The sequence below is a fragment of the Mytilinidion resinicola genome (assembly GCF_010093595.1).
Source record: "Mytilinidion resinicola strain CBS 304.34 unplaced genomic scaffold BDZ99scaffold_32, whole genome shotgun sequence".
Classification (NCBI taxonomy): domain Eukaryota; kingdom Fungi; phylum Ascomycota; class Dothideomycetes; order Mytilinidiales; family Mytilinidiaceae; genus Mytilinidion; species Mytilinidion resinicola.
Window position 1 is genome coordinate 397,338 of NW_022985468.1, and position 23,022 is coordinate 420,359.

The following is a 23,022-nucleotide window of genomic DNA, read 5'->3' on the forward strand; positions in this document are numbered from 1 at the left end:
AAGCTGCCTCGATGCCAAGAGCAGGTGAGGGCTTTCAATCCACGGAGTCAAATTATCCTTTTCTACCGTTATGCTAAATCATTACAGCTGTTACTGAAATAACTGAAATGAACGATGACTCAAGCGTAATAGCTTCGTCTATCTTTTCTGTAGATGCACAAACGAGTGAGTTTTTGCCAGTCTCGGTTAGCCCAGAAAAATAGCTAAGTCATGATCAGAGAAGCTTCGCCGTGTGAAGAAGATGCTCAGAGCACCCGTCATGGGCCGAAAACACATTCCAGAGAGATCTCTAGGAACTTGCGAATGGATACTTCGAGTACCGGAATTCGAGGATTGGCTGAAATCGAAGACTGCCTTGATCATCAATGGGCCCCCAGGGTCGGGAAAGTCGGTATTGGCCAACTACATGATTCGACATCTCGAGGACCGCCTCCAAATCAGCTATACAGGAGACTATCCAAGAACTTCTATTTTACATTTCTTCTTCAACATCCAAGCAGACGTCAAGCACGCTGGCGAGGAGATGGTGCATCAGTTCCTCCAACAGCTCCTTGAGGTCAGCGACTCGCTTGTCCGTCACTTTCCGGATGATAAGATCTTCGGCCGAGTTGATACGGCGGGCGAGATCGTTGAAATAGATGGCGCCGAGGAGGATCGTGCTGCTGTCGCAACTTCGACTGAATCCACTCTCGGGCAACCAGTACATGCGTTTCCCATGGACGATAGGGTCCTCTCCATCGAGGAGCTTCACGAAGACGTCGAGCATCCGTCGACACCGAGTCTGCCTATTGAGATCGACGAGTTGATCGGCATACTGTTGTCTATGCTGAGGGATGCCGACGTAAACAAAGTCTACATCATAATCGATGGACTGGACGAATGCGACGAATCATCACTCACCTTGGTTCTTCGTTTGCTAGATGCAATGAAACAGATGTCCAAGGTGAAAGTTTGTTTGACGTACCGATACGATGAGATACTCGACAAGAAGGTGAAGTCGCATTTAAATTCATGGAGTCCTCTTCCCGTTATTTCCGGGCAAGGCTTTATCGCGGACATCGAGTCCTTCATAACGAAGCGGCTCGAGCATATCACGACCCAGCAACGCCTTCCTCTAACGCAACTCCGGCAAGTGAGTGCTCTTCTGGAAAGTGGGAAATCAAACGCCTACATTTGGATCACGTTGATCACCCAAGTTGTTTCTGGATTGCCCAACTTACAATCCGTGAACGAACTACTGTCAATATTCCACGGACCCTACCTCGAGCAAGCTCTTGGTACTCTCCAATCCTTACCATGGGTGTCAGACGAGCTTCGAGCCTGCATCAAGGAAGCAATTCTGGAGGGGTATTCCAACGCATTTGTTTGGGTTACCTTTGTCAAATGGATCGCCAATGGCCGGCGAGCTCAATCTCGACTTAAAGTGATGGAAGAGACCCCCGAGGCCACACAGCTCTTTCAGACCGTTGTAAAGTCACATAAAGTCTGCAAGGAAACACGTATCAAGCTGACTGAACTGGAACGACTTTATGCATGGATCTTCCAATTCCTTTCCCAGAACTGTAACCCCGTGGCCTACAAAGCTCTATGTTTTGTTGCCATCGCTGCTCGACCGCTCAGCATCGACGAGTTATGCACATTCCTAGCCATAGACGCGGATGTTCAGTCCATGGGAGATCTCGAAGAAAGAAAACGCCTAGACCTCTCAACCTGGCTCCATTCTCAGCTTTTTGGTCTGCTCACCTTTCGCGGCGGCTTGGTCTCGCTTGTCAACCCATCGTTGAAAGACTTCATCGCAAATTATCTCTCCGCAGAAAGTTCTAATCGAAGAAGTCAGACGCTCCGTTCTGGCTCTAGTAGTAACTCTCCGCTAGCAAAAACCTCCGCAATCGGAAAGATATCATCATTGTCATGGGAGCAGCTCTCACGTCCAGAGCGACTGCATGGGATTAGCGGCTCTAAGAATGAGGAACTCGTTTCACCTGTCCCACAATACAAGCAATGCAAGGTGCTGGCAGAAATCCACTGTGACATGGCTGCGACATGTCTACTCTTGTTGTGTCTTCCAAGAAGGGCGAATATATCCTTTATCTACCGGAATCAGGTTCACATCCCTCCCGTCGAATTCCTCGAATATGCCATCGCAAATTGGTCCTATCATCTTCGGAAGGCGGAATCGCTCGCAGTCACCCTTCAGCCTTTGTTGGAAGAGTTGTGGGAAAATAGCCAGCTTCAACCACTTCTGGCGAAATTTGCGTATAAGGACTTCCTAGGAGACTTGCGACCTAGCCTTTCGGGCCTTTTAGCCGCACTTAATCTCTCCCACAATCTGAAGGCAATTTTTTCCCCTAGCTCAAAAAGATATAGAGGCAAATTGACTATGGAGATGAGATTGGCGGCAGTCAACAATGCAGCTGACGCCTTTCAGACCCTTCACCAGGATGGTGGCCATGATATAATGGGTGTGGACGAAAATCGCCGAAACGCCATGGACTACGCTTGGGCTGGTAGCCCGGATGTTACCCACTATCTTTCTAGCCGTACCAAGCTCACGCCGACACGGATTCCTGATACTAATACCTTATCAACGGCTGTTAGGAAAGACAGAATGCACATACTTTTGAGAAGAGAGTCGTTGATCCTAGACGACCAGCGGAACCAGATCTTAAACTTTGCCTCGAAATTCGGCAAGCCTATGCTTGTGGAAGAGCTGCTTAAACCGAATATTGACGTCGGGCAAGCACAGCAAGCGCTACAATGGGCCGTTACTATTCAAAGCCAGGATGTTGTGGAAACTTTGCTCCGATATTTCAAGAAGAACTTCCGTAATCAGGAACTCATGCTAGGTGCTAGCCTACGGCTCGCCGCAAAGAAGGCAAACGTGGATATTACGAAACTACTTTTGGAATCCGGCGCTGATATCAATGACGAACCAGCCGATGAGCCATCTGCTCTTCATTTTGGCGCCCTTTCTGGACAACTGGAACTCGTCGAGCTGTTGGTCAAATGGCGTGCGCGGAAATCCGCTACCGACGAAAAGGGAAGAAAGCCGATTCACTGGGCTGCGAGGCGTGGCCATTCACAGGTCGTGGAGTTTTTGATCTCTCCCCTAACTGAAACAGACGAAAAAGGAATTAGCACGCTTTCTCTGGCCTGTAAGAGCCGCTCCCTTCCAACAATTCGAGTCCTACTTGAATACGGAGCCAGCGTAAACAGAAAGGACCAGCGCGGTAGGACAGCGCTCCATATCGCAGCATCCTGCGGCTCTACTGATATAGTGAGACTGTTACTCGACGAAGGCGCAGATCCAGTAGTAAAGTCTGAACTCTCCGGGACTACTCCATTGCACGAAGCAGCCTATCGGGGCTGGGCTCCTGTTGTCGAGGAGCTCTTACAAGCTGGAGCTTCTATTGACGACTGTGACATAAACGGTCGAAATACCCTCCACCACGCTTGTAGATCACCGAATCCTTCGGCTGAGCTCGTCAGATTTCTACTCGACCAAGGGGCCAACCCTGAGGTGCGCGATGACAGAGATCAGTATCCGCTGCATCTAGCCGCTAAAAGGGGGACTCCGGACATGGTCTCTACCCTGCTCAAGGTTTTCCCTGCGGTCTATGAGCAAGATAAATACGGCATGAACGCTCTCCATTACGCTGCTCAGTACAGTCAAAGTGCTGTCACCTCCTGCTTGCTCGACTCTGGGGTTGGTCCCGAGCTAATGCCAAGTCACGAGGTAGTAAAAAACATGAACATCTTGGACCATAAACGGAAGACAGCTCTTCACTATGCAGCCGAATTCGCGCCCACCGATCTCCTTGAATCGCTACTCAATTTTAGCGCCTCCACCAATATCATAGACGACGAAGGCAACACTCCGCTTCATCTCGTGTGCGCCTCTCAGCGCGACTTCACGGAGAAACTCTATCACCTGCTCCAACGCACCGAGCATTGGGAGAAAGAGGTTTCCCGCTGCAACAAAAGTGGGCGGTCGGTGTTCCGTTGTGCGCTTGATAATGAGAAGTGGGAAGAACTCTATGAATGGAACGGCCGGGGGGTCTTCCGTAGTAGGCTTAGCAACGAGAAATGGAGAGAGATCAATGAACGAGAGGACTGGACGCGAGCTGATCTTTCTCTTTCTGAGGTTGACCTGAGATTCCTGTTGTTTTGTAAGTTGCTGAACTGTTTGAGACTTGTGGATCGATGGAGGAAATTCGCCCGGTCGAAGCGGGAATGGAGGAACCAAAAAGGGCACTTGCGAAAGCCACGTCAATCGCTGACGAACGTCGCTATGGTGCAACGACAAACGAGGCAAAGCTCGACAACGCAGAGAGAGGAGACTACGAGTGAATCGATATTTCTGAGTCCACCGAGTCCACCAGCTAGGAGCCCGCCAAGGTCACCTAGCCCGCCATCTCGTAGTCCACCGAGGTCCCCTAGTCTACCATTTCTTAGTTCAACAAGTATACCGGATCTCAACCCTTCGAATCCGTCACTTGTGCCAAGCGCCAACAGGTCCTCTCCTCTGGAGCCGTCGAGTCAGCAAGCTGGGCTGGCCATAGAACCTGCCTCTACGAGCAGACGAAGTTCAAGCATGTCTCGCCACAAGAATAGACTTTCACGTTTTTTCAGCAGGAGCAGGAGCGATATTTCGCGGCAGGAAGAGCGGAGTTAGCCAGCAGACTTGGTACATTGTCATACAATGCCTCGTCCTAGATATCCATACACTCGTTTACCGCTGCATGAGGAGCCCCCTACTATTTTCAACATTCCGAATAAGAGAGAACTTTGGCATTTTGGACAACTAGTGAAGTCACGAGGCTACTCCTGACAGCGTTAGTAGAGTGAACGCAGATTAGAACTGTATTCGCTAGCCACTTGTGATCTGGAAGAGCGACTTGTGGAGCTACCGAAGGCGCACTTTCTCTGCTCGCTCTCCTCTTCCTCTTGGAAAGACACTGTCGCGCAAGGACGTCTTTTGTGATCCATACCCTGGTTCCGCCACCGAGATGCTGCTTCGAAAAATGCTCTCGGGCAACAATCATCAAGCCAGATCTAAGTTGCTGGCAATGACATCCATACGTTCTATTCTGTAACATACACCATCAATCGTAATCATCCATAGAGCCTCTTTATCAGTAAGTGAGCATATAAAGCGTTTAGCCGAGGTCTTGTAGCTCACCTAGAGTAGGGAGTACAGTCAATCCAAATCACAACATGGAGTACCCTTCTCTCAACATGACTGACGATACACACCTCATCAACGCCAAGACGCCCATATGCTACGTTTTGATCGGCCTGCCTCGTTACTTGGACAAGGACGGCGTCGGCACAGACCTGTCGCAGAAGAGAAAGCTATGCGGACTCGGTCCGAACCGTGAGCACGAATGGCTAGGCGTCGTCGAGGTGCAGATGCCACACAGAAACACCATGCAAGCGTCACGACAACGGATGTTGCTTCAGACCTTCCGATCCCCCGAACTGTTAGAGGCCCGCCTAGCCAGACCCGTTGTCGCGGATACCCCAATAGATGAGAATTTCGCAATGACAGACTTGGACAAAGAACAACGCGACCGCGACAGAGTTGCATCAGGCGGGACGCAGCACTTGCGGGGGTGGGGAGTGCTCGAACAATTTGAGAAAACTCTCGTTTGCTACAGATGCGGGGAACAGCCTGGCAATTGGGCGGATTTTCTTGATGAGGGGACGTTGGTGACTGCGTATGAAGGCAATGAGTACACTTTTATTCCGGAGCTGCCTGTTTCAGCGAAAGGGAATCAGTTCAAGAGAGACGGGCCCAGCCCCGTTGACCTCTTGGCTGAGGAGGTAGTTGACTTGGAGATTCGACATCACATGTTTTTGTTGTACGGATATCTGATGCCCGAGACGCAGGTGCGGAAGTATACTGTTCAGAAATCAGGGGGAAGGGACCCAAAGATGGCGAGGGGCTGTTAAGGGAGTTATGAGAGCTCGTCGGGATAATTTTAAGCGTGACGATGCACTGAGCTTTTTGTGGGTAGTACCTGGGTTCGTCATGAATTCACGCACGCGAATATAATACTACGCAGGTTTTACTCTTGCTCATTAGACACCGCTGTGAGGAGTACCCCCGCGTGCAGGTGTTCAGCTAGTCAAAAGCTAACCCAGATTGCGCTGCAACGACGTTTACATCGGATCAGAATTTTGAAGCCCGACGGGGGTTACCCCAAGTACTGGCAAGATAGAGTGCTCACAGGGCTGTACCGTGTGAAGCTCTCTAGCGGCTACACTCGGACCGACACATCTGCAAGGATGTGGTGAAGATACCGCTTTGCTGGATGGTTGCTGAAGTGGCTGTGATAGCGCAGAGAGTTGAACAGTACGAATACGCGAGTAAGTAGATGGCGAAGCAAAAGAGCTATCTTTAACTTGCCAGTACTACTTTGATTCCAGAGAACTATCCACTCTCTAGAGCTTAAACGCTCCATAAAGAAACTAAACACTCCCACGCCTCACCACAGCAATGTCGTTTCCGGAAGATCCGGCACCCGGGAAACCATTTACCCTCGAAGACCACATCATCGACATACTAGTCAAGATCGATGGACATCCCGCTATGGAGCTTTCCGCAACCACCGTATCGCACGGCTGTGAACACTGCGGCCAGATATGGGGTGGCAATCTTGGCAACGGCTACGAAGGAGGCATGGCGTCGCTCCACTTCGGAAGTCCCCCAGGTCACGTCGAATATCCCGACAGCCAAGCTCCAAAGTTTCTTGGCTTGTTCGTGGAATCGGAAGTCAACCAGGGTCTTCGCATGACGTTCGAGAAGCGTGAACACCCCTGTAAGAGATGCGGAGAAGATCTGGAGCGTAAGGCTCCGCATTCAAGCCTCGGAACTATATCCATACAGACGAAGAATATCGGCTCCGCGATGACTCCGACAGCGCAGTCGCCGTTCCGGAAGAGGGATGTGAGGAAGTCACCGCCGCCGTGCGAGAAGGATTGCTTGATCACGATGACAAAGGATCTCGAGGAGATAGAGATTGAGATGAACAAGCATAAGAAGAATGTCAGATACTACGAGGCCAAGCTTGAGAGGCTGCCGGAGGGCCAGCGCGGTCCGGAATCGGCAGTGTGGTTCTATCTTAGCAAGGCGCGCGATGATTCGAAGAAGTGGCTTGAGGATAATGAGGGAGTTGTGAAAGGTTTGCATGATAAGCTGATTGCTTTACGGCACGGGGAATTTGAAGAGTATTGATCTGGGGACACTACCTAGAGGAAGGAGTAGTGTATGTACATAAAGTAGCTCAGGAATATTAGAAACTTTGCTACAGTACCTTGCCATAGATATCTCTATACTTTCCTGCCACTGTCTGTGGGGCTCTAACTTTCTAATAAAAAGGGATACACTTCCAATCTGCGTACACTCTATTAACCCTGTCTGGGGTAGCCTTGCGAGTTTATTAGTTGCCTAACATGCCGAATGTCTCTCTTATTTGGAATACTGAAAATACCATGAAGATCCTCATGCCGCTGAGCGGCAAACGAGTGTATGGATCTCTATACGAGACATTGTAAAACGATGAAGAAGCCTCCAAATTCTCTCACTTCTATCAGATACAGTACTCAAATCGCACGTATTTTTTTATTGATGCCAGTAATGTCACACAGCGCCAAGTAGACCGAGGTGTCCTACCGGTTCCTGAAGACGTTAAGGAGTGGCAGGTGGCAGATAGGTATACACACACATGGCCCGAGAGTGAATATTTCGTGAAACATCTCTGCCGACCAAGTATTCAGCTAGTAAGCAGCTTCTTCACTCATCATGAGGTATTTGCACATATAAAAGAAAGTCAACGGAGACTCTTACCTTCCACTTTCAAACTTCTTACCTACATATCAAGAACCCAATATTCAAATACCAAATACCCAAACACTGAATATAAACCCACCTAGCTCAATAACACCCACCATGTCCACAGAAACCAAACCCATCCGCCAAAACCCCCCTTTCGTTTACGACATCACTGCCGCCTTCCTCTCCTGGCCCTGTCCCCGCACCACCTGCGTTGTCCCAGGCTTCCTTGATTCCCGCGTTGACGGCTTCGGCCGCCTATCGCGCTACTGCCGCCACTGCGACAAAATCTGGCTCGACCCCTTCTTCTCTGCCACCGGCGAACCCTACACACTCCCGCTTTTTGACGGCATGATAATTAGCGAATTTCGCCCATGCTACCAGTCTTGCATCCACTGCGGCAAGGACATCTGGGACATAGATCGCCCGCTGGTAATGGATGATGCTGAGTTCGAGGAGGTGAAGAATAGTATATCGCCGGCGGGCCACCCAAGCTGTGTGTTCGAATTGCCAGGCGGGAAGAAGGCGATATTGGTGAGGGTGAAGTCAGTAGATGTCGAGGATCCGGAAGTGGTTTTGGAGAAGGGGTGGAAGAAGGGGGTGAACAAGCTGTGGAAGGTGGTTTTCAAGGGACGGTACGAAGAGCAGGGCAAGTTAGACGAGCCAAATGTGCTGGAGAATTTGGAGAAGTTGAGGTTGGTGGTGTGGAAGCAGGAGCTTTTGACTCTGGAGGGGGTAGACTGGGTGATTCAGCGACCGCTGGCGGTCACAGATGAAATCTCGAAGGAGGTGCTGGAAGGAAATGTGGAAAAGCTATGAAATGGAGTTGTAATGGTCTTGATATTAGTCCGACAGTGTCCGGGCCTTTATGATGACTGTTTTGGTACTTGGGGAGTAAGGGGTGTGAGACTGAAGACAGATTTGCAAGTTGATGGGATTCTTCTACGACTCTAACCTATTACAAACCGCACGTGGGGTTGTGACAATGAATTTTGCATGCTAAATAGGTAGGGGGCTTCTGGAGTTTCAATGAAGTTGAGCCCATGGAACTCCCAAAGACAGCCCTCAAGTATTGAAGATCACGTGACTAGTCATTTCCAAGCATCTTCGTTATGGATATCAAATTATTACTCTAGTCTTGGAGGTCTTAGCAACAGCCTCTTGCTTTGCTTGCTAAATGATATTAAAATGAACCTGAGCATCCATAGTCACGTGCTTGCGGCGAGGCTCAGGCGAGGCTCGCAAACTTCTTCACTTTTCTCCTCGTTACCTTCACTCTTGATAGTTAAAAACATACCGGCCCAACTCTCTCCGCGTGTAAAGATCTCTCATGCTACCTAGGTAGAGCTCCTGCTTCGATTCGCGCTCGGTGCCTTAAGAGGTGCTACAGCCCAATTTCCTTTAGTACTGGGTCATTAGATTGGGGATCCGGGTATAGAATGTCACTGTCAGGAATGCCTGCGTGTCGCTCTTGGATGGTAGATACAGCATGGCTACTCTAGGATGCGGTAAGGTAGCCAGTGAATCAAGCTGATTTCCTAGCTAGCCTATCTTCCGCCTGTAACACCCTGAAATTTTTGGAGGCCCATCGGGATATCCCCAACAGTGTCAGGGAAGTGTACACGAATTATTGGTAAGCCGTCAGCGCACTCTAATTTCAAGAATCACTATGCAAGCCTTCATGGCTTCTTTCCTTACCCTACCTTCTCCCAAGCTGGGGCAACCAATTCTATTTTGAAAATCAATTACTCGGAAACGATGAGATGTGAAGAAAAATCTGCTTTTAGTTTAACTACCGCTGAACTCACTAAAAAATCCAAAGAACTCCTTTAAGCTTCCAACGTCACAAGATCTGTGGTCCCGCATATGAGTTCCAGTGGTTCGGGTTATGTAAGCCATCAACTCTGAATATTTTTCGCGCGGCGCTCTGAACATCTTTTACGCGGCGCGCAGAGCAATTTATTTGACGGGGCTGAGCCGACACTTCACTTCGAACAGCCAACCTCCGCACACTTTCCTCCACAACCTTCGCACAATCCTCTGTAACTTCCTCCTGCTCCTACCACTACTTTTTGCAACCTCCAGGACCAACTACACACCATGACTCCAACAACGCTTCTGACGCTCCCTACTGAGATGCGACAGAAGATCATCTCCCTCACTATCACCACCAAATACCGCCCGCCCACGAAGGAAGCGGCCGGCCGCTCTTACTTATCGAGTCCAGTCAAAGGTGTATGCAAGACCCTGAAAGCAGACTTCAAAGAGATCACTCTAAGCTGGCTGCCCGACCCTATCACCGCCTCCCTCCCCCCGGTCCAGCAGCTACAACAGCTGTTCACCCTGAGGCGTATGAACAAGTACTTCATCGAGAGAGAAAAGTCGTCAAACCGTTCCTGGCCCGGAATGCAAGTGCTCAGGATCCAACTCGTGAACTTCGGCGATGCCACCATCGCTCAACAGTTGCCCCAGTCCTTGATGAAACTCCGATCTGAGGACCGTGGCATCCTATCGCAAATGGTCGACTTCCAATTCCTCCACTTGAGGCACTTTCCAGTCGTTCCGACAACCGTGAGAAGACTCGAAATAGATCTCACCTTACCCCCAGAGGCCTCGGCGCTACTAGATACTATCGTCCAGATGGACGCCGAGATACCGAAGCGAACCCGGAAGCTAAGAGCAAAGGTTAAGGAACTGGATTGGCAATTTAACTTTTGGAGACAGCTTTGGGAACATGCAGAGGATATCGCTTACCGCCTCGTCAAACAAGACGGGGCGCCCTCCAAGCTAGCCGTCAAAGTCATCGGATCGATACGAGAAAGGCAGCTTGAGTTCATCGCCAGAGAGATGCGGCTTCGTCACTTTCGGAAATCCGGCGGGCTGGTCGACTTCCGTGAATATCTGGAGAAGGTACGAGCAAGAGAAGCTGAGTTGAGTCTTGAAAGGGAAGAAACAGAAAGAAGGCTGAAGCTTGTAGCGGAGGAAAAGGCGATGAAGGCGAGAAGGCAGAGCAGGAGCGTGCGAGGCAGACCGGCGAGGAGATGAAGCGGCGAAGAGAGGAGACGAGCAAGATAAAGAAGGAGTGGGCGCAGAACGTGGCAGAGGAGAAAGAAGACGAGGGAAGAGTGGATGTATGGCGTACCAAGAGTATTCTCTAGGGCTGTTGACGCATCGATGTATAGTTTTCCAACCCTCAGAGCTTGTTATATGACTAGGTTATGAGTTCATGCCCGGCTCAGACAGCGGTATGAACATAGATACGGACCAACAGGTAACATCGCATGATTTCATTCGAGTTTAACGCCAGCTATGCTAAAGTAAAACATGAATTTATGTACTTTTGAAGTGTCCGATGTGGAGTAGTCTACCTTCACTTATTATCTGGACCGATTGTGCTTACGTGCAGCACATATCCTTTCCCAGTGCCTTTCCATAAGTCAGCCGAGTCGCAAATCAAGCACGTTTTAAGAAGTTTAATTTACCGAACGACTTCTCAGTTCTTGCAGAGCTCCGCCTACGGAAGACTCTACTCACCAAGCTCCTCTGTCCCTCGCCCTTCACAGGTTCCTGATTCTCAACCTTAGCTGGCAATGGGGGAGCAGCTCGTAGCTTGAGCGGCGCCATCGCACCCGGCGGCAGCGAATGAGCAGCCAATGTGTCCAGCAGCAACAACGCATACGGCCTCTTCTCCTCGCCCGCTGGGAGCTCCGCCCACGGCTTCTTGCAGTGCCCACAGACGACGCTCACGTCGCAGAAGCAATAGCAGATCTTGTCCACAACGACCGGAATGCACCAGGCCTTTCGGATCGTCGTCCACCTCTGACCGCCCGGCTTGTCGATGGACCATGGAACTTTACCGCAGGCGCACCGCTTGTCGACTTTTCGGAAGCGGGTGATGTATCCGTTTTCCACTACGGCTTCGATGGTCGATTTTTGAGGGACGATTGATGAGAAGACGTCGGCGTTCTGAGCTTCGGTGATATAGGGACTAAAAATTGGTGGGTCTTCTATCGTCCATTCGGGTCGTGGCTCTCCAACTCTGATGATCAAGGGCTCTGGTAGGTTCCATTCCGCTGCTCGAGTCGGGCACTTGGAGAGTGAGTAAGAGCTGTGGAGGACTATATGATAGTCGCCGCAGGCTTCTTCACTGCCGTCGACCCATGTTTTATGGCAGCTGATGCACTTCGTAGATATGGTAGCGAAAAGATAGCAGATATCGCCGTCTTTGACGGGAAAGTAGTCGTTATCGTAAGGACGCAACTCCATGATGTGGTCGTTATTGAGGATTCTGGCGGGCTCATGCCAGCAGCCGCGGCAGACATTCTCGACTACCTGGAAGGAGATAATCTCGGAGCCCTTGTGAGCCAGTTCGACTATCTTGCGGTCGCCATTACACCTGCCTCGATCGTCGGCGTCCCCTAGACCTTTTGGATGCTGTCGAAGAAGGGAAGCGGTTTCTTGAAGTTGTCGGGGGTTCGAATATTGGTAAGGGCGAGTCATGGTTTCAAGATCCACACGTGTGCCTCACCACGATGAGGCTCTAGGTCGACATAAGGCTCGATGGTCCTGTTGAATGTATTTTCTGGTGGCAAATCTAGGGAGTGAGAGTGATCCTTTGGGTCTAAGCGAGTGGTAAGTTACTGCTTTGGGTGTACGCTCTACTACTACCTTGTGAGCACTACCGCAAAGTCGGTGAAGTATACCACAAACTCGGTGAAATTGGCCTGCTAGCCGACCAATCAGATCAAGGCTGTGCTGTTTCATCTTCACCAATTAGTGGCCATGTGCCTTCTGAGATACACGTCACTTCTATGCACGAGACACCATGTAACCCTTGGCGAGTCGCTCTCAGCGGCGCCCAAATTGCAGTATATGAAGATCGTACAGCCCGTTTGCGAACGGTGGCGGGTTGAGTTTTTATTTGATTGGCAGGTGAGCATGTAGTTGAGCTGATGCCAACTCTGCAAGGCTGACGGCTATAGGTGCTGACCACCTCTCGGCTGAGCCACGTAAGATTGAGGCTCAGAATCAAGAAGAACATTCGTGACCATAAGCATGGAACTTAGAATTCATGCCGCTACATGCAAAAGAAATTTAGCCGCAAACTAGCGGATGAGAAACACGTGACCCACTACCTGAAAGCTCCTACACATCTATGTGTAGGCGCAGCGCACACCCTGGTTGCAATATGGAGAGCTGCTCTGACCTAAATTATGACGAAACTCACAAACCCTCATCAGAATCTTTTGCCCGCACAACTTCATCAAAATCCTCTACCTGAATCCAGCCCTCTCCATCAGAGTACCTCAGTTCTTGTTCAACCTGAGCGTACGAATCCTGAGAACTCTTACATAGAGTTTGGCTGAAGGCCCATAGCACTTTCGCTAACTCGCCCTGGCAGCTTTTCCAGTCACCGGAACTACTTCTCAGTGTCGCTTTGTCCTTGAGAGCTGCCTCCTGGAACTTGCCTATCCACTCATTATCCATGATGATGACGATACCATTCTCTATGATCGTAGTCTTGGCCTCGGGTTGATTGACTGAGAATAACAGCCTGATAACACCTTCCGGGCATACGGTTGCAGGTAAAGAAACTGCATCGGTACCAACGGACGTGGATGGTTGGGGAGCCAGTGTAGACGTGCCGTTTGAAGCCGGAGCAACATCGACATTTGCTGTTGAAGTCAAGTTTTCTGTCGGGGTTCCTTGCTCGAAGCCGTCACTCTCGAATCCGTGCTCGACGAAGTGGGCTTTAAAAATGGAGTATAAAGTCGAGGAGTCCATGTTCTTGGCGGGAAAAAATCCGTTCTGGTTGCTCAGTTGATGATTTTTATGGAGTCGAAGGGTGTGTTCGAAAGCATATATAGGTGCGATAGGAAATTTCGACAGTCGGTCATTTGCGCGTTGGCATCCTCGTGGCGAATGTCCACGTAACCAGCAGCCGTTCCCGCCTCCCGGATCTACCTTCACTTTTAAAACCTCGTTAGTGATTTATTAACACCCTCGACATACCACCTCCCCGACTCTTACACCATTACCAACATAATCAAAACTCTTGCACGCACTACACCATCATCAAATGTCAAAATGCCCTTCCCTTTCAGCTCGTTCTTCCCTCAAAAGAAGAGATACTATCACCCTGACTTCGGCTACATCGAACCACGAGACTTTCATAGATACTCGTATCGGGCAGACTTCCACCCCACTGGCTACTACGGCACGGTAGGCGCGCTTCAAGGTGATGACTTCCATGCACAGCAGCACCAAGCCCGTGAAATGCAACGAGAGCAACAGCAAGAATACCAGCGGCAACAGCATGAGATGGAACGGCAGCAAGAACGCGAACACCGCCGAGATATGGCACGCGAGCAACGTGAAATGGACCATGCGTATCGCCGCGCAACACGTGATAGAGGTCGTAGAAGCCATCGGGTTCCGGAGCACGGCTATGAGGGTCCAGAGTACAGCTACGTAATGGGTGGATGAGAACCCGGAAGTAGATAGTGGAAATGAAGCAAATAGCTTGACAGAGATAGTCTGACTATCGCTAATAGGCAAGCAACCAAATCTTAAGAACATGTGATGGCCTCACCATCCAGGATATGTTGCCATTGTACGCATCTAGAGCCTTAACTCAGCACGAACTCAATCAGGCTTCTTCAAAACCACCGCAGAAGAAATTCCGACATGTCTTTCCCGCCACCGTACTCCGACCCTCGTCGTCATCAACACCCCTCAGGCCATCATCGCCGTCATCCTCAGGAATCCCCAAGTCACAGGGTGTATAGCAGCTATAGACACAGGCCTCAGAGGCTGAATGTCTACGACAGATATCCTGAAGGAGTGGGCCCCTCAAGGTACCATCTCCTCCGGGAAGGGCACCCAAGATTGAAGCCCTTCAACATGAGCCCGCCTGAACACAGGAGGAGTGGAAGGGTCGATCGGACTCAGTTCACGGCTTCCGAACAGGGGAGACTTAACGGCTATGCCTCGGCGCAAGATCTCCGTGATTTCGCTATCTACCAGCACGGCTATGGCATTGGGTATAGTGATGGCGTGAGCAACATGCAAGCTGGATCTTGGTATGATCGCGACATTGAAGACTTCGGATATGGTCTTTCTTCGGCTTTCGGTTATCTGGAGCCGGACTTCGAACAGACCACCTTCCAGATCCGTGGCCAGGAGTTTGACGTGTACTCGTATCGACGCAAGCCCCACGGGAACGGTATTGAGCATGTAGACCATTTTGTGGATCTACGCGAAGTTGACTCGAGTAAGCTGGGTGGGATTCCATTCATAGTTGGCTTGTAAGGCAACTTAGATAGCTCGAACACGAGAGTAGAGCATATAGACGTTTGAAAGAGGTGACTTTATGGACACTACATTGTTCTAGTACTGAGAGCGAATGACCGAGACTAAGCCCATTTAGGGAGGAAATCAATTGAATTTCATGTTGAGTAGGTTGAAGTGCTTCCCGAGTTCTGTCCGCCGAAGGCGGTTTGTATTGATGCATGTGCAATAGAAAGGTGCCAGTGCTCGCATTGTCATGACTAATCGTAGATGGATTTGGTTGTTGTACTTGTACTATACTTGATAATTGTTTACGCTTCCGGTGGATCGTAAGCCTTTGGCTTCGTATCCTTGATCACTGGCTGGACTTTGGATGAGTCGAGTGGAATGCCCATCCAATCTGAAAGAGCCACAATAGCAGCAGTACATGGTACAGCGAGAATGGCCGCCACGATCATTCCCTGCAAATCTATCTCACGTTTACCGGATCTCCCTTCGCTTGCCCAAAGAGCATCTATTTTTTTGCTGCTCCAAGCTTTGAAATCTCGAAGGCTCTCCCCTGGTTTAGGAGGATCTTTCCCCCACTCTTCCAAAGCTGTTTGAACCAACCGTTTGTAGCTCTTTTTCATTGTTGGCTTGACACTATCTTCTTGGTCAAAATCCAGAGCGACGGCTTCGCTCCATGCCTTCACCTAGGCCGGACTTAGTATTGGGATCTCCAAGCAGCTGTTGGCACTGATTGCTCGTAATACTGTGTGCCGCGCTCGAAAAAGGGCAAAGCCAGGCTGTTTACCCCCTGGGTTATCCATGATGGCCTTGATCCGGCCAAGGTCCGCTATATCAGCCAGATTGGTGAGTTCGTCGTGGGAGACTACGCCGGCATCGACCTTTTCCAGGATTTGGAGTCGTTTAACGGTTTCGAGTTCGACCTGACGACCGACGCGTTCGATGAAGGATGGGCTGTTCGCCGCCTGTCTAGAAAGGAAGAGACATGGTTAGACAATTGTTGAGATGTAGACGGCACGGAACTGAAATGGCTGACTTTTGAGTGGCATATGATCGAGCTTGGGAGCAAATGAAGGCTCGACTTGTTGATGCAGTGCGAATGGATCGCGTCGCGATGAGTCTCGACGCGGATTTCGGAATGCAGCCATTGGAGTGTCACAGGGACGATGTGGGCGGTATAGCGAGCTATAAAACAAGCTGCTAGAGAGGTCGCAGCTACATCAGAGTTGTGCCGAACGAGCGCGGTGTCGTCAACCAGCAAAGGAGCACACGAGTTGACAGGTGATACTCTGCGTAGAGCTCAGCACGCTAAACTCTCCTTCAGCCTCTTGCCTTCAACTTGTCACGACTCAACTCTCCCCCGGACCGCATACCTAGGTAGAGAATTCCGAAAGCTCAAGCAGCCCTACCAACGAATCCTACACAACATGGCTGTCCTAACCAACGATGCTATTGCCCCGGAACTCGGCCACGCTGACTTCCATACCGCTGACGACACCGCCTGACTATCACCTGATAATTTAACAACCCCCATGAATCTCTACACATGCCTTCCGAGCCTCCCTGTGCCCTTAAACTAATATACATGGTCGCTTTACACCCCTCATCATGAGTAGGACCCGCGCGCTCACTCTTCTGATTCTCTCCATCCTTGGCATCTTTGCCGCATACCAATACAACCGCTCCACCATGGCCACCACCCCAAAACTCATCCCAACCAGCGCAATAGCCAAGAACGGCGCAATAGTAGTCGGCTCAGGCCTCGCTGGCCTCTCCGCCGCCTCTGAACTAATCGCAGCAAACATCCCCGTCCGTCTACTTGAGCGGAACGCAAAGCCAGGCGGTAACTCGATTAAAGCCTCATCCGGCATCAATGGCGCCCCTACCCTCTTCCAACCAGGCCCACCAGACACAGAGTTCTACGCCGACACAATCAAATCAGCCGGCTACGCTATGAGCACAGCCCGCGAGCACCGCGAAAAGCTAATCGGCACCCTCACCAACTCATCCGCCTCAGCCGTCACGTGGCTCAACACCACCCACGGCATCGACCTCAGCAAAGTCGCTCAACTGGGCGGGCATTCCCGGGCTCGAACCCATCGAGGCGCGGGCGGCACACCCCCCGGCTTCGCCATCGTTTCCACTCTCCTCAAAAGCCTGAAAGCAAGCCCCCTTTTCGAGCTCAAGACATCCTGCACCGTAAACCGCCTCCTGCGTTCCGGCAGCTCGGTCACAGGTGTCGAGTACACCTGTATCTCACCCGAAGCCGAAAGCACGACTTCAGAACTCCATGGCCCTGTCATAGTGACCACGGGCGGCTTCGCAGGCGACGCCGCCGGCCTCCTAGCCACCCACCGCCCGGACCTCGCAAACTTCCCCTCAACCAACGATCCCGCGCCGGGATTTACGCATCTGCTAACTTCCGTGGGCGCCCAGCTGCTCGATATGTCGAGCGTGCAGGTCCACCCGACCGGTTTCGTAGATCCTGCAAATCCTTCATCCCCGCTCAAATTCCTCGCCGCAGAAGTATTGCGCGGCGAGGGCGGAATCCTGCTCCACGACGGGGAACGGTTTTTCAACGAGCTGGAGACACGCGAGAAAGTCACGGCTGCGATTTTGAAGAACCCGCCGATTGAGGAGAAGCCGAAGCAATGGGATGTGCTCTTGGTGTTGGATGAAGGGGTCTATGAGGCCGCGAAATCGCATATTGATTTCTACATCTTCAAGGGACTGATCCGGAAGACGACGATTGGAGATCTGGGGGAGAAGGCGTTGCCCACAATTCAGGAGTATGCGGGCGCGGTGGCAGGGAAATATGAAGACAAGTTTGGTCGGACCGCGTTTGCGAATTGGAAGTTATTGGAGCCGGAGGCGGACTCGGTGGTGTATGTCGGGAGAGTAACGCCGGTGGTGCATTTTACGATGGGCGGCGTGGTGATTAGCGAGAAGGCCGAGGTGCTGGACGCGCAAGGAGTGCCGGTTGAGGGCGTCTGGGCGGCTGGGGAGGTGACTGGGGGCGTGCATGGAGGGAACAGGCTAGGTGGGTCGAGCTTGTTAGAATGTGTAGTGTTTGGGAGGAATGCAGGAGAAAGGGTGGTAGAGTATGTGAAGAAAGAAGAGAAGTGAGGCCTATAATGGGTGTGAATGTGAGGAATAAATTTCACTTCCTTTCTCAGTGTATATATGACACTGTAATCTGCGCATGTGCTCCCCAGTTTCCTTGCTGTCTTCCTCAACCTGACGGAAGTTGAGTAAATAGTGCCCTAGATCGGAAATGGTGAGCATGCGATGGCCACGTTGAAGTCCTATTCCTGTTGAGAAGATGTATGCAGAGGATGTCTGACGGATTGGAGCAAATACTTATGTGATCTGGTGAAGAACACCTTTGCGCACTCACTAAAATCTCTCTAGAGCTTCCAGCCCCGTAACCAAGCCTCCAAAAGATCAATCGTGATCGGCTCCAAGTCAACTTTGGAAGCCGCTGCGGCCGTTGTCTCCTCCGTCGGGAGCCACTCAAACCCCCTACCATTCCCGAACACCCTATACGCCTCCAAAAACCCCAGCGCTCCTGTCTCCACTACCTCCAAATCCCCCTCATTCCCTCTCCTCTCCAGCTCCCTTATCCACTTCAATAAACTCACCGTCCTCAGATCCATCCCAAACCTCTCTCTCAACGTCCTGGCAAGAATATCCCAGGGCTTAGGCTCCGGATGCGCCAGGTTAAACATCCGCGATCCATGCTCCTGCCCCCCATCCCTCACATCCACCACCTCTCTCACCACTTCCGCCAGTTGATCCACCGGCACCCAATCAACCGCCATGACGTGCTCTGGAATAATCCCCATAGCCCTCGACGCCCGAACCAGCGAACCTAGCCACTCCTGCTCTGCCCACAGCCCCTTTGACGGATCAGCCGGCCCACCAATCTGCCCCAGGCGTATAACATCAACAGGCACCGCAGACCGCTAGCAAGCGATCTCGAGCATACGCTCACAGACCCACTTGGCTTCGGAGTAGCCCATTTTCAGCGCCGCCGCTGGGTTATCGAGGGGCGTTTCCGTTGACGGGATCTCGTTAGGCTTAACAGTCGCCCAGTCTCCGACCGCGCAAGTAGAGGAGATGAAGACAATGCGCGGTCGGCGGATGCTGGCGATGGACCAGTCGATGACTTGGCGGAGGCCACGGATGAAGGGTATTTCGAAGGCTTCGAGTGGGTTGACAAGGTCAGGTTTCCAGGCATTGTAGATGATGACGTCGATATCGTCCAATAGAGTTTTGTAGAGGATGTGGTCGAGGGAAAGGTTGGGGAGGGAGAAATTGATAGGGAGGAAGGTTGCTTTTGAGGCGTTGGGATGGGAAGTGGCGACGGGTGGAGGACAGGCGAGATGGGTATCCATGCAGTAGATCTTAAAGATCCAGGGAGAGTCGAGAAAGCAAGGAAGGAGATGGGAGCCGAAGTAGCGTTTGTAGCCGATTAGAGCGATGTGCTTTGGGAAGAGGAGCGGCTGTTTTGGTATTGAAGTCTTGGCGATCGGCCCGGATGTGTATCTTGCAACCATTGCTTGCATACGGGTGGAGCAGACAGCGTTGTCGTCATGACTAGGGACGTGCTTTAAAGTGAGGTAGTTGTAGGCGGCAGTCGTTAAACCCTGGATGGTCGAATTTTGGAATATCGTTCGTGGTACTACCCACGATACATCGGCGGTTGGTAAGGCCGTTCACAGACATGTTCTGAGCCTTGCGACGATTTCACCAATTTGGAGAGAGTCAAGGCCGTGTGAGAGGAGGTCGTCATGAGGGCCTGCTTCAGCTGCCGCCAAGAAGCTTTCAAGAATGATGTCACGAACGAACTGTGCGATATCTTCGATCCGGAATGTGTTTTCGACGGAGGGCTTCAGCGAAAAATCAAATTTTTGATCTGCGCCTAGATCCCGAGAGTACAATGAATCAATCTCCATTTTATAAAGCTGCTCCGTCAGCCCTCGGACGATAGTGCCTTTGGAAGCTCTAATGAAGGGCTTCTCCAAGCTTGCTACCAGTATTTTGGATCGAAAGATCCTTCCATGGCCTGAGACAAGCCGATTGGCTTCGTTGACAAGTGGCCAGATGAGCTCTAGAATTCGTTCTCGCACTACACGCGCGTTTGTATTTGGTTCAACCATCAGTGTAGGCTGAGGTCTACCTTGGCCGACAATAAGAGCACCAGCGAGGAGTAGACTTTCCTGAAGGGACGCCTCCATAGGGACAGGGTTGAACTTGGACGCACTGGAAAGAACTATGATGTCATCTTTACGGCCGTAGTATCGCCAGAGGTTCGGCTTGGTTGGATGAGGACTGAAAAGGTCCCCGGTGGGGTATCGAATAATACCAGCCAGATTGTGATATAAGCCGGTGAAGTCCTTTGTCCTTTCATCGACCTCGACTACAAGCTCGAAGGTTTGCTCTAGATCATCGGTCTTCTCCATTTGGACCTTCATGTAGGGGTTCCATTCTATCCATCCCCAGTTCTCTGGGTCTGGAGCAAGTTGAGGCAGGCAAGCTGTCTCAGTAGATCCATAGAAAGTGATTATGCCGCTCACTTGGCGAATCTGCTCCGCTATGCTTGAAGACAATGGCCCCCCTGTATAGGCAACATGATCCAGTCCTCGGAACACGTCCAGTTCACCTGGTTCGAGGAATAGATGTTCGATGACCGCTGGTGGGAGATAAAGTACTCGAATGTCCTAGTGTCTTCGAATTTCTTTTAAAAGGTAAACACTTGGAGGCATAAGGGGTGGGCCTAAAACTGGACATGCTGATGTGAAAAGCGGACTGACTTCGACAGGGTCAGCAAGATCTCCGTTTACCAAACTCGCTAATGTAGCTTACCGACCAAAGCTATGAATCCGGCAAGCTACCCCTTCGTGAGCATGAGACCTGCTAGATCAGATTTCAAGCTTACATGGTAGTGGGGAAATACGCTGTAGAAGCGACCCAAACATCCCAACTCGAGAAATCTTGCTTCTTTCTGCCCAGAATAGCAGGGAGGTTTCGCTGATTATCGAGGACCGCGAATGAGCCATGTGTCATGACTATTGACTTAGGGTAACCTAATGTGCATCAGCGCTGCCGGTACCGACCCTTTCTTCAACTACCTGTCGATCCGGACGAATGCATTATTGCCACTTCTCTCCGGCTGTGCGTGTCGAAATTTTCGTTATATTGATATGATCTAGGAGTACTGTATAGCATCTCCATGAATGCCGGAATCCCAGTGCATAGTAGAGGGCTCGATAGCATGTAGATTCAAAACCAAAGGACCGACTTCTTCCGCGTAAAGAATTTGGGAGCAAATAGTCTGCTGAAGCAACGAAATATTTATTGCAGAGGAGTTTCTAATGGATAGGAATAAGACCTAGGATGGTTAGCAGATAGTTCGAGCGAGGCGAAAGTTTGATCACCTTGTATCCGCACTTCACAGCAGCCAAACAGATGACGGCGCCTCGCAAGTCTGGAATGCCTAAATAGCATAACGTCTCGTAGGTAAGGCTCGCGCCTTTCTTGGATATTATCCAGTGAGCCATATAGTCAACGCAACGAGCCATATCAGTACAGGTCACGTCTATAAAGCCGTCCGAAAGCTCCACCGACCGTGGGATTACAGCAAAGAGTCGGCCGGGGTCGGAGCGGGAGAGCTCGTCGAGCACTTGTGGTAGAAGTCTTTTGCCATAGTGAACTTCCACCGTCGACTCCGACGTCATAATTGAAGAGAGATGCTAGGAAAAAAAGTTGAGAAAAAGAAGAAGGATAAAAGAAAGCTGTTTAGCATGGTCTATAGGCTGACGATATCTTAGAATGCCGACAGATTGGGGACACTCGTATATAGCTAATGGCGTTCCATGTCGGAATAACCGAACATACCGCGGATTCTCATCAATCGACCAATCAAGAAAAAAGCACTAGAAGAACGGCGTGCGGGAGACGTCCTGCAGGAACAATAATCAGGACCAAGCATTTTCCTCTTTCGGCAAAGGCGCATCCTGTCAAACAGGGAACAGAAGAGGTCCGAATAAATAGCGCAGACGAGAAAGAACGGATTTGAGTTTCTATACGCCACGAGCCATGTGATAAACGCACGGCTGCAGAAAAATGGTATCCTTCTTGTCCGAAAGCGCGTATTGTAAGAACTTTCGATCCCCATTAGTGAGTTTACCTCCCCTCGAAGTGTCCAGCAATCAACAGTGCTATATGCGTTCAGCTTATCTCAGGCCTTGGTATTTTGCAGATCTACGGCCGTGACCGAAATCCAGGTCCATTAGAAGTAGTGTAACGTGCAGTGCGTTTGCCTTGGTGGTAACGGGCATAATTCGGCCACCTTAGAAGACCCTGCGAAATATGCATCAACGCGCAATGAGGGTGCAGATAGTCGGATAGATCATCAAGCTCGAGCTGCTGTGGGACTAAGGGTCTTCCTGATGAGTGAGCTATGGGAAGGACTGTTCGCAATGGAGTGGTGATGGTTGAGAGAGGAAAGAAGATATATTAAAGTAGGGGTTAACCCGGATATAGAAATAGTGGCTTGGCATCATCTCCCACTATTAACTAACGTGTTCTACATGCATGTGGTGGTTACAAGCGAGTGGTGGCGCTTAATTTTTGGTGCGATTTGGACGTTTTGACACCCCAGCAATCTCAACAACCATAAAGTATTAAATAAGATTATATGAATGCATATAGTATTTAGCTCATTTCAATGGCTAGGCAATAGTTTGGAGTGATGTGTCTCTGTAATTCTATTATATCGTAGATCTTACCCAATGCTAGGGGGCCAAAACTCTACTATAACTAAATGTGGCCATCAAGAGACCCTAAAAATTTGTCTTATAATATTGAAACAGCTATGCATATCT

General features: G+C 50.6%; 12 protein-coding genes across 12 annotated transcripts; 7 read left to right on the forward strand and 5 right to left on the reverse strand.

Moving 5' to 3' along the window:
- The first annotated feature begins 4,920 nt into the window (after positions 1 to 4,920).
- On the forward strand, positions 4,921 to 6,080 carry BDZ99DRAFT_206279 (uncharacterized protein). The gene is made up of 2 exons (XM_033713293.1): positions 4,921 to 5,138; positions 5,192 to 6,080. The coding sequence occupies exon 2, from the start codon at positions 5,218 to 5,220 to the stop codon at positions 5,953 to 5,955; it is 738 nt and encodes a 245-aa protein (XP_033569490.1). The 5' UTR covers positions 4,921 to 5,138; positions 5,192 to 5,217; the 3' UTR covers positions 5,956 to 6,080.
- A 313-nt stretch (positions 6,081 to 6,393) lies between these two features.
- On the forward strand, positions 6,394 to 7,240 carry BDZ99DRAFT_551394 (uncharacterized protein; the record flags this gene model as incomplete). The annotated part of the gene is made up of 1 exon (XM_033727023.1): positions 6,394 to 7,240. The coding sequence occupies exon 1, from the start codon at positions 6,503 to 6,505 to the stop codon at positions 7,238 to 7,240; it is 738 nt and encodes a 245-aa protein (XP_033569491.1). The 5' UTR covers positions 6,394 to 6,502.
- A 714-nt stretch (positions 7,241 to 7,954) lies between these two features.
- Positions 7,955 to 8,690, forward strand: BDZ99DRAFT_551396 (uncharacterized protein; the record flags this gene model as incomplete). The annotated part of the gene is made up of 1 exon (XM_033727024.1): positions 7,955 to 8,690. One exon carries the CDS (start codon positions 7,955 to 7,957, stop codon positions 8,654 to 8,656), a length of 702 nt encoding a protein of 233 aa, XP_033569492.1. The 3' UTR covers positions 8,657 to 8,690.
- Positions 8,691 to 9,693: 1,003 nt separating this feature from the next.
- Positions 9,694 to 11,165, forward strand: BDZ99DRAFT_468973 (uncharacterized protein). The gene is made up of 2 exons (XM_033721388.1): positions 9,694 to 9,727; positions 9,791 to 11,165. Exon 2 carries the CDS (start codon positions 9,938 to 9,940, stop codon positions 10,880 to 10,882), a length of 945 nt encoding a protein of 314 aa, XP_033569493.1. The 5' UTR covers positions 9,694 to 9,727; positions 9,791 to 9,937; the 3' UTR covers positions 10,883 to 11,165.
- Positions 11,166 to 11,207: 42 nt separating this feature from the next.
- BDZ99DRAFT_527553 (uncharacterized protein) lies at positions 11,208 to 12,337 on the reverse strand (the record flags this gene model as incomplete). Its single annotated transcript, XM_033726273.1, has 2 exons — positions 11,208 to 11,263; positions 11,320 to 12,337. The coding sequence occupies 2 exons, from the start codon at positions 12,335 to 12,337 to the stop codon at positions 11,208 to 11,210; spliced, it is 1,074 nt and encodes a 357-aa protein (XP_033569494.1).
- A 213-nt stretch (positions 12,338 to 12,550) lies between these two features.
- Positions 12,551 to 13,002, reverse strand: BDZ99DRAFT_206307 (uncharacterized protein). Its single transcript, XM_033713294.1, has one exon. It carries the CDS (start codon positions 12,876 to 12,878, stop codon positions 12,582 to 12,584), a length of 297 nt encoding a protein of 98 aa, XP_033569495.1. The 5' UTR covers positions 12,879 to 13,002; the 3' UTR covers positions 12,551 to 12,581.
- BDZ99DRAFT_468974 (uncharacterized protein) lies at positions 12,719 to 13,760 on the reverse strand. Its single transcript, XM_033721389.1, has one exon. It carries the CDS (start codon positions 13,619 to 13,621, stop codon positions 13,061 to 13,063), a length of 561 nt encoding a protein of 186 aa, XP_033569496.1. The 5' UTR covers positions 13,622 to 13,760; the 3' UTR covers positions 12,719 to 13,060.
- Positions 13,761 to 13,825: 65 nt separating this feature from the next.
- BDZ99DRAFT_468975 (uncharacterized protein) lies at positions 13,826 to 14,398 on the forward strand. The gene has a single exon (XM_033721390.1). The coding sequence runs from the start codon at positions 13,925 to 13,927 to the stop codon at positions 14,321 to 14,323; it is 399 nt and encodes a 132-aa protein (XP_033569497.1). The 5' UTR covers positions 13,826 to 13,924; the 3' UTR covers positions 14,324 to 14,398.
- Positions 14,399 to 14,548: 150 nt separating this feature from the next.
- BDZ99DRAFT_468976 (uncharacterized protein) lies at positions 14,549 to 15,198 on the forward strand. Its single transcript, XM_033721391.1, has one exon. It carries the CDS (start codon positions 14,741 to 14,743, stop codon positions 15,146 to 15,148), a length of 408 nt encoding a protein of 135 aa, XP_033569498.1. The 5' UTR covers positions 14,549 to 14,740; the 3' UTR covers positions 15,149 to 15,198.
- Positions 15,199 to 15,438: 240 nt separating this feature from the next.
- On the reverse strand, positions 15,439 to 16,281 carry BDZ99DRAFT_576897 (uncharacterized protein; the record flags this gene model as incomplete). The annotated part of the gene is made up of 3 exons (XM_033728622.1): positions 15,439 to 15,819; positions 15,880 to 16,102; positions 16,157 to 16,281. 3 exons carry the CDS (start codon positions 16,279 to 16,281, stop codon positions 15,439 to 15,441), a joined length of 729 nt encoding a protein of 242 aa, XP_033569499.1.
- Positions 16,282 to 16,507: 226 nt separating this feature from the next.
- BDZ99DRAFT_468978 (Flavocytochrome c) lies at positions 16,508 to 18,508 on the forward strand. Its single transcript, XM_033721392.1, has one exon. It carries the CDS (start codon positions 16,742 to 16,744, stop codon positions 18,257 to 18,259), a length of 1,518 nt encoding a protein of 505 aa, XP_033569500.1. The 5' UTR covers positions 16,508 to 16,741; the 3' UTR covers positions 18,260 to 18,508.
- Positions 18,509 to 18,540: 32 nt separating this feature from the next.
- On the reverse strand, positions 18,541 to 21,202 carry BDZ99DRAFT_576899 (uncharacterized protein; the record flags this gene model as incomplete). Its single annotated transcript, XM_033728623.1, has 5 exons — positions 18,541 to 19,032; positions 19,132 to 19,817; positions 19,887 to 20,828; positions 20,890 to 20,948; positions 21,075 to 21,202. The coding sequence occupies 5 exons, from the start codon at positions 21,200 to 21,202 to the stop codon at positions 18,541 to 18,543; spliced, it is 2,307 nt and encodes a 768-aa protein (XP_033569501.1).
- Between the last annotated feature and the right edge of the window lie 1,820 nt (positions 21,203 to 23,022).